The following is a 9,258-nucleotide window of genomic DNA, read 5'->3' as shown; positions in this document are numbered from 1 at the left end:
GAAGCAGCATGATTTCAAATGCACTACTGTTAGTGGTGGGTCTTTGGGCATCTGAACTTACTGCGGAGAATCCTGAGAATCTGCGGGAAAGGTTACTGCAGGTAAAGGTCATGTAGTACAGCGGTCGCCCACCTTTCGGACCTCCATGGACCACCGGTTGGCAACTGATGATTTAGTAGAGTCCAGCTCCTGTTCTCCTGGAAGGTCATGGCTGGGGTTTTTCATTAGAGACACAGCTCAGGTAAAGTTCAGCACTTTTTCAAACAATTTAAGGGAAACTATGAATTATATTTAAATGTGGCTCTCCTAGATTCTTTTTTTATGATATTTCAGAGAGGGGAGAGAAACAGCAATGATTAGAGAGAATCATCGAGTGCCTCCTACATGCCCCCTATTGGGGATCGATCCCAAAACCTAGGTATATGCCCTTGACCAGAATTGAACCCAGGACTTTTCAGTCCGCAGGCTGATGCTCTATCCACTGAGCTAAACCAGTTAGGGGTGAATTTTATATACTGAGTGGCCAGATTATTTTGATCTCTGAATGCATAATCTGGCCACTCTGTGTGTGTGTGTGTGTGTGTGTGTGTGTGTATACACACACATAATAGAGACCCGGTGCATGAATTCGTGCATGGGTGGGGTCTGGCCAGCCTGGCCTGCTGGTTGAACTCCTGGCCGAGGGGACAATTTGCATATTAGCCTTTTATTATATAGGATATACACCGAGTGGCCAGATTATGCATTCAGAGATCATAATAACATGGCCACTTAGTGTATTTTAAAAAAGCCAGGTTATATGATTAAACATGCTCACCAAATTAAAACTTGCTATTGTATTTTCTAAGTTTATGCTAGTCTGAATATTTCCACATTTTTTCAGATACTGTATCAGTGTAAATTGTAGGTTCAACAGAGCATAGAGACTCCTATAAAAATAAGCTTTATTAACAAAATGGGCTCACTATATAAAATACAGATAAGTGGATTAATTTTACTTTTTTGGGTCATCTGTCTTATCAGATGCAACACAGTAGATAAGCAAGTAACACAAAGTCCCTGGTTCCCCACCCGAGGCCTGTGTCACGATGAAGAACAAACACTGGCCACTCGAGACCTCCCCTCCCCTCCCCACCACTGACCTGGGAAACTGCTCTGTCACTCTTGTGCCGCTCAGCTCACTGTCTTGCCATCCCGGCTCTCCGAGAGAGCCAGGCTCCGGAAGAAAACGAGTCTAAAACTTAAACGAAAGCTCTTGCCTGAGACAGCGCTGCAAGTCCAAGCCAGCAGGTGCACCCCCTCTCCGGACGTGGCCCGCAGAAACCACCACAAAGGCCCGGCTGACCTGGGTGCCCTCCTCACACGGCCTGTGCTGGGCAGGCGGAGTGCGAAAGGTGGAGGAATCTCAGGGAAGCAGACGTGGCTCACGTGCTCCATTCAGAACTTCTGGAGGAATTTGAGGACAAGGTCCCGCAGTCGTACCCTGAGCATCTCGTCATTGTCACAAATGATGTGGGTTGAGTCTTCCTCTATCTGGATGAGGGTCTCCGCTTCCTGGAGCAGGACGATGTGGCCCTTGCTTGTGTCTTCCACTTTGATGTCACTGAAGCCATGCTGCGCCAACAGAAAAGAGGAGGTTGGTGGGGACTCTGAGGATCAGCGGCTGACCGAAGGCAGGAGGGCATTTCAGCAATTGAGAACCCTAAACACGCCCCTCCCAGCTAGCTAGCTCAGTGGTTAGAAACCGGTGTGAAATCCTTCAGACCTGGACCTTGTGCAGTTCAACCTATGTTCTCACAGAGCTGCCCTGGACAATGCAGGTGCCTACTGTTGGCGCAGTGAAAATCCGCATAAAACTTCTGGCCCGAAGACTTAGCCACAGTTGGCCCTTGGTACCCACAAGGGATTGGTTCCAGGACCCCCTGCAGATACCAAAATCTGTGGGTGTTTAAGTTCCTTACATAAACAGTGTAATAACAAGGCTCTCCATGTGTAGATCCCAAGTACTGTTTTTGACCTGAGCTGGTTGAATCAGTGGGTGCAAGACCCATGGACATGGAAGGCTGACTGTATGTGTATTGAAAAGCTCCATGTATAAGTGGACCTGCACACTTCAAACCTTCAAAGGCCAACCGAACTTCAAAAGAGGCTCCCAAACATGCAAAACAAGACAGAATTTCGGTAACCTGCGTAAGCTTTTGTGATTGAGCACAGCCAGCGCCTGCTCAGGGGGCTGGGACGCTGGGCCCATCCGCAGCCTCCGCACCTCGCCATGGGCCCTGGTGAAGAGGCTCAGTCCTGCCCGGGAAGCACCATTCCTCAAGCAAGATCCCACGGGCCCGGCGACCGGCACATCCCTCTCAGGGAGAAGGAATGAAGCAGCACAGCAAATGCCTTTCTAGCCATCTCTGATGCCAATCACAGGACTTACACATCAGACATAATGTTGAGAAAAAAGAAAAGACGTGGAAAGATGACGGATTAGCCTGAAAGGGATGCCAAGCAGGTGAAGAGCCAGACCTGAGCAGCTCCACCCAGGTGGGGTGGGGCAGAGACGGGGGAGGGAACGGTCAGGTTCTGGGCTCGGTGCCGGGCTGAGCCGGGCGGAACAACCGAGTAAAGGTCTTTTTGGGGAAGCAAGTTGTTTAAAAGACAAGTGGAGGGTGAGCCCGGGCACCAGGGCCTGGGGCTGCTGTGAGGCCACGAGGAGGCCCTCCCTGGATGTCCCCCACCTGGTGCCCAGGAGCACCCCAGCACTCACCCGGGGCTGCACACCTCCGCGGAAGCCCTTCAGGACAATGAAATGACAAGGAGGAAACAAATCCCAATAAAGAGAAAGCTTTCCCATGTGGAAGCACTCAGCCCCCGAGGCAGCAGCTTTGAAAGAAGAAATCCTCTTTTCCTGGAACTTCTTATTCCAGTTAGCTGCAGTTCTTGCAAGAAGCAGCATGAATAACATGTTTAGCTAATTCCCTCTTTCTATCAAGGATTCTGTAATTCATTAGAATCTTTGAAGTTTCTGTGACTGAAGCCAAAATTCTAAAAACCTTTAAGGTTGAATTATTTTTCTTATAATTATAGTTGGAGTCTGTTCCTTGGGAGGAGCAGCCAGAGGAACAAGGTGTGGCAGCTGCTGCGATGAAGGATCTCTTTCTCCGAGGCAACTCCTCACAACGCCCGCCCACCCGTGTGAGAGGGGAGGCTCTGGAGGGCAGACCCTGACCCTTCTCCGTCCCCGCCTGCCCGGCTGCCCCAGGTCTCTGAGAAAGGCTCAGCCTCGCTGCTCCAAGGGGGGCACCTGACGAAGCTGTCGTCGCACTCCCTGGTACCCGACGGGAAGGGGGCCTGCTCCACGTACCTCTAAACGCCCCCACCCCCGGTCTGTCCCTGACATGACCCGGGACCAGGCAGATGCCACAGGGCCAGGAGCTCAGAGGAGACCAAACCCAGTGGAAAGCAGCAGCACATCCTTGAAGCAGGAGGCACAGGGAGGGGACGGCTCCCGGCGCAGCAGACGTGCTCACCTTCTCCAGCGTCTGCACAAACTGCTCCACGGGGATGGAGCCGCTCAGCAAGGGCTTCAGAACCTTGCAGTCCGGGATGTCATCGTTCACCCGCTTCCTCTTCTTCCCACCTGCGGGCGGGGCCGGCCTGGGCGGGGGCTGGAGCAGGAGGAACACGGGTCAGGACACACACACCTGTGGGCACCGCAGGCCCAGCTGCCTGGTGCCGCCTGTGGTGTCCAGTCAGCGGGCACCGGGGCTCCCCCTGGAGTTCTCAATGCCCACAAGCAAATGCCAGCTCTCCACACAGCGTAACTCCTTAGCTGGCAGACACCTTCCTTTGATAAAGAGCCGTGTTTAATTTTTAACTGACTCAGTTGTGTTTTCTGAGTAAATTGTTAACCCGTGCTGGCACTTGCAGTTGCAACAACAGCACAGCCGCACGGGTCACCGGCTGTGGGTCACTGACCGGTGAGAGCCCTCCTGGCCGGAGAAAGTGCCTGTGACACGGCGATGAGACTTCTGTGAGGACAGAGCTCGGGGCCCAACAGCATCCTGCACACTTCACACGTCCATACGAGGTACCACAGGCCAGCTCTGCAAGGTGTTTTCCTAAGGGGGCGGGTGCAGACAGCACTGGCACAGCGGCACCACCAGGGGGGCCCCGGGTGCTGTCCATCCACGTGGACCCTGTACTGTGATGCCCAGGCCCTCGGGCCCTGATGGCAGCTGTACTTAGTATTTCTAGGCCTCGGTGGGAGGGTGCCATCTGGCTGATTTTTAACGTCCCTCCTTTCCCCCCAGCACCCACCTAGTGCCCTGCGGTGGGCATCCTCGGGAGCTCTGAGTGACATGGAACTTCAGAGCCATGGGCAGCACTTAGTATGGTGGGTGGCCCCGCCTGAGAATGGCAGTTTCTCTTCTCTTTTCTCTCAGAGGCACGTGGCCAGAGAAGTAAGTAGTGGGGAGTGTCCTGGGAGCTGGCTGAATGCTAGGGCTTTGGGGAGGGGCTTATAGTTGTCCCAGGCCCTGCAGCTCCTCAGGGCTCAAGTCCGCCCCCCCCCCTCCCGACTCCCCCCCAAGATACCTGAAGAACATGCTTGTTGTCTTTAGTGTGCAGCACGGCCGAAACGGTTGCCAAGGAGATGCCAGGCTTAATCTCCATGGGCACCAGCGAATCCGCGAGCTGGAAGCAAACGGGTGTTAGTCAGGCACTCACCTGGGGGCTGCAGCTCCACCTTCGAGCAGAGGCCCCCGTGTCCCTGCCGGGAAGCTACCCATCGGCAGGCGCTACGAAGCTGAGCCTTTAAAGGTCGCCGTTATTTTATTTGGTATTTTTATTCACATTACTGCAGTCTAAAATAACCAAATAGGTCTTGCTGGTTTGGCTCAGAGGATAGTGTGTCAGCCTGTGAACTGAAAGGTCCCAGGTTCCATTCCGGTCAAAAGCATGGACCTGGGTTGTGGGTTTCTTTCCTGCCCAGGCCCAGGTCGCATAGAAGGCAGCCAATTGATTCCCTCTCTCTAAAAACCAATGGAAAAACACCCTTGGGAACCTGAGCCTGTTCACAATAATATCCAAGTCTGGGACTGGCGTCTCAGCCCCACAGAGGCTGGGGTGGAGCGAGGCCAGGAGCCATCACAGAGCAATAGATAAAGGAGATCCAAACGAATTCCAGTGATGGACTTAGGTCCCGGCCTGCTTGGTTCAGTGAACCCCAACGAGAATTCTGGAGACACTGTTCTTCACGAGTCTCCTTCCTCTCTTTATTGTTTGTGAAAGTCACGTTGGAGCGCTCTGCCTGCCATCGGAAGCCGGGCTCTGACTGCTGCCTGCCTCCCCAGGCCAGCCTCTCGCGCGACCTACAGCGTCCCCACGGATCCGCTGTGGAACGCTTTCCCTGTGAACAGGCTCAGATTCCATGTAACTAAAATATTTAGACTTCAACAGACCACGTCAGTAGATCAAAATCCTGGCCTCCCGGGTCACATGTAGAATCTTAATCAGAGCAGCAGTCAGCAGCCCTGATGCTCACAGCTGTCTCTCCACTGCTTGAAAAATGTGAATGAAAACATGAAATCCAGCCTCTTCCCAACTACTTCCTTAGGGGCCACGGGGCTCTTTGGCTCACGCACATCTGACACAAACCCTAACCGGAGGCCAGCCGATCCCGCCAGGTCCCCGAGAAGGAGCCCTCACCTCCGGCATGATCTCGATCTTCTCGTAGCGCCGCTTGAAGGGCAGGGCGAGGACCTCGGCCCGCCGGTAGGACATGGGCGGCGGCTGGCAGTCGATCATCAGGTCCATCCGGTGGGCCTGCGCGGGGGGCGGCTGCGTGTACTGCTCCGGGCAGACCACGTGCAGGGGCTGAGGGGCCGGGAGGGGGAGGGGGAGGAGGCGTGAGGCAGAGCAGTCCATTCAGAAGCCCCTTCCTTAGCTGCTCCCCCCTTCCTGGCACGGACAAGGCTCAGCACTTCCAGGCCACGGTGAACTTTCCTCGCACAAGTGACCGGGGGGAGTGGAGTGCAGAGGGGGAAGAGGAGAAACTTCAGGCAAACCCTGAGCCACTAGCCAGGGGACAGGCAAGCGCATCTGGCTGCCTGGAGCCATCCACTCCAGTCCCAGCCTGAGGACTCCGTCTCCTCTCCCCCGGGAGACCAGGCAGCCTCTCCAGGTTCAGCCCCGGCCGAGGGGCTGGACGAGGACCCCTGGCTTAAGGAATGCCCAGGAACGGACACCACAGGCTCCTGACCTCCCGGCGTGCTGGCACGCGGGGCGGGGGGTGGGGGGGGTCCACACCACCCAACAGCCCGGAGGCGGTGGCTGGAGAAGCCCGCTCTTCCCGGCCCTCCGGGGTCCCAGCCTCCCTGCCTCTGAGCTTTGTGAGGGTGCCTCTCCTCCTGAGGTCAGAGACTCCGCAGAGGAGGAAAGTGGACGCCTGACCTGCCCGAGGCGTGGGGGCACCACGCCCGCTGAGCGATAGCTGAGGAGTCAGGGGAGGTGCGGGCCACCGTGGCCCTCGTTTGAGTCCTGAGGACAGCGAAGCGGGAAGTGCGAACGTCCCCTGGCCTGTTCTCAGCCGTCCCTCCCGACAATTCCCACTGCTCCCCACCCCCAGCCCTCAAAACACCCCGCCCCGGCGGCAGCTGACAGTGCGGCTTTCACTCCCTGCTCTTCTCCAGTCTCCTTCTGTCCAGACGTCTTCCTTCTACCTGCCACCTCACCCACCTTCTCCCCTTCCTCTGGGCAGAAAAGGCCAAATGCAAACACCCAGCTAGCGAAAGCAAGAACAAAAACCAAACCGAACCGAACTTCCGGCGAAAACTACGACGACTCTGTGTGGCACTAACGGAACTTGGGTGCACCAGCCCGGCCCCCTCCCAGGAAGCTGCCTTCCAGCTCCGTGAGGACTTTCTGGAGGGTGGCGGGGACAACTGGCTTTTCACCGGACACAAACGTCCTCACGGAAGGACGGTCCTTACGCTGCTCTCCCTTCCCACCTGGAGTTCATGAGGATGGACACTGCTTGCAGGGCCGAAGCCCACGCTGAGGTGTGAAGGGGAATGACCCAGCTCTGCAGACGCTGAGCAGGAAGGAATGCCCCCACATGCCCCGCCCTCGCACTACGGGTTCACCCCCGAGGCCAGGACACAGGTCACGGAAAGACACCGGCGCGGTTGCCTTGGTTACCTGCACTTCTTTGAGCAGCTTGGACACTTGGATGAAATTCAGCCGGGTATCAATGGGGCAGTAAATGCATTTCATGGCCAAGGGCTGGTAGGGAGCCAGTGCCTCCAGGTACGAGAAGTCGGGTTCTAAGGGGAGCAGCACAGAGAAGACAAGTTAAGTGCAGGGAACCGAAGAACTGCCCAGCGAGGAGGCGGCTAGGTGGTCAGGGCAAGCAGGCGGTCAGGACGGTGAGCCTGTGAGAAAGTGCTCCGAGGGGCGGGGAGCCAGGCACCTCATCACCAGACAGAGGAGCCACTTCACACAGGGAAGGGGAGAGGCCAGGATGAGGCCTGTAGGATGGGGAGCAGCGGCAGGTATGGATGTCAATAAAGGGGTCCATGAGATAAATGAGGGATAAATAAGTAGGTGAGAAGAGAAAGCTCTTGTTTGCAACAAAATATCAGTTAATAATTGCAAAAGAAATGATAAAATTGTTTAAAAATCACTATCTGGCAAGCATCACAGTAATTACATATTCAGTCCAGAATGGTCAATAAATACAAGAATTAGATGAAAATTTGAGAAAGACCAGGACATATACACAGACTCAAATTGTCTCAAGAGACAAAACACAGAACAGTGACTTCAGAGGGAAGAAATGTGGCCCCAACCTGGACTCGGATGCTCGGGTCCACACCAGGCCCGAGCCAAGCTCAGCCCCCCTCCGCTCAGGACACACCCAGAAGAAAACAAGGGCCCTGCTGAGACCTGGCCTCCTGTGGGCAGAGCCCAGCGCTTCCCGACTGGGACCCACCCTGTCACCACGGCCAGCTGCTCCCTCAGGAGCCACTCGTGCAGCCTGCTTGGCGGGGGCGCTTCCCTTGTCCGAGGAGCTGCTCCTGGAGCCGCAGACCTGGCTCCTCCTGGCGCGCACAGCCTGCGCCCACAGTGCTCCCTCACCTGCACCCTGCTGCGCCCATGTTTACATCAACACCCTCCATGGACCCCGTTTCCCCAAGAAGAGATGTAGGAACCCCCACCCGGGCCAGTGGAGGGAGGGTAGCTGACCCCCTTTTAACGTCCCCTGTGCGAGCTGCAATTCCCACCGCTGTCGTAACACGACTGGAAGAACTGGCCCCAAACTTCTGACTCCAGCAGACATCACGCACGCACGTCTGTTATGGGAGCCCAACGAGGCAGTTTAAACTTAGGTTCGTTATTCGGGGTGGACAGACAATCGCAGAGCCTTGATTTCGTCCCGCTGGCTAAAGAGACGTTTATGCAGAGCGGACACTTCCTGCTGTGCCCACTGTCCATCAGAGTCAGCACCTCCCCCAAAGGAGAGACAGATGACTTCCCTGCATGCACGCCCCTGCTCAGAACTAGACGGCGGCGAGGTTCCGGGTGTCACGAATCGGGGTTCGGTGGCTGACATCTCTGCCGGGGCTGGAAGGGGACCCGGGAATAGAGAAGCAGCGGACAGCTGCTCTCCGAGCTCTGCACTTCCTGCCAGCGAGGTGTGCCATAAGCGATTTCACCAACACTGACCCAGACAAGGCCACTCGGTGACCACGATGGATCCAGACAAAAACAGACACCCCTTCCTCTCCCCCCCGCAACGCTGCCGGAACCACAGCACTGTCCGAACCACAAACATTACCGACCTGGCTCCATGCTTCCTGCCCTCTGGCTACGAATCACCAACACCCAGTCGATGTCCCACGTCTGTGAACCTGCCTCCTGCCTGCCTGTGGCCCGCGTCTCCCTCCTGGCGGAGTCAGTCAGCCCGAGCTTGTTTAAGCACCGCGTGTTCCCGGGGGGCCTCTGTCTGAGGACACTGTTCCCTCTCAAGCTGGCTGAGCACAGGGAGGGCCCACAGCGCCCGACCCGATGCTGTGGGCACAAGCAGCCTCTGCTCCATGAAGTCTCAGCCCCGTCAGCAGCTCTGGGCGCAGCCCTGCGCAGAGTGCTTTCTCTCCCCACCCACCCCACCCACAGCTGCCAGGAGAGGCCACTGCAGCCCGGGGCACAGAGAGCCAGGCTCAGGGAGCAGCATGGCTGAGGAGACAGCAAGCTGGGCCAGAC

General features: G+C 56.3%; 1 protein-coding gene across 2 annotated transcripts in view; it reads right to left on the bottom strand.

Annotated features, from left to right (window-relative positions):
• Nucleotides 1-927: 927 nt before the first annotated feature.
• Nucleotides 928-9,258, bottom strand: part of INTS9 (integrator complex subunit 9) — an 81,510-nt gene continuing 73,179 nt past the window's right edge. For both annotated transcript variants that reach the window (XM_036423530.2, XM_036423531.2), the window contains exons 13-17: nucleotides 7,195-7,319; nucleotides 5,704-5,871; nucleotides 4,591-4,689; nucleotides 3,525-3,662; nucleotides 928-1,614 (exon numbers count right to left, since the gene is read on the bottom strand). In XM_036423530.2, coding sequence (XP_036279423.1) covers nucleotides 1,438-1,614; nucleotides 3,525-3,662; nucleotides 4,591-4,689; nucleotides 5,704-5,871; nucleotides 7,195-7,319 — 707 coding nt within the window. In that variant the 3' untranslated portion in view covers nucleotides 928-1,437. The remainder of the gene's footprint in view (nucleotides 1,615-3,524; nucleotides 3,663-4,590; nucleotides 4,690-5,703; nucleotides 5,872-7,194; nucleotides 7,320-9,258) is intronic.

Source organism: Pipistrellus kuhlii, unplaced genomic scaffold (genome assembly GCF_014108245.1).
Source record: "Pipistrellus kuhlii isolate mPipKuh1 unplaced genomic scaffold, mPipKuh1.p scaffold_m20_p_8, whole genome shotgun sequence".
Taxonomy (NCBI): domain Eukaryota; kingdom Metazoa; phylum Chordata; class Mammalia; order Chiroptera; family Vespertilionidae; genus Pipistrellus; species Pipistrellus kuhlii.
Note: the sequence above shows the minus strand (reverse complement) of the source record. Positions and strands in the feature narration are given on the sequence as shown.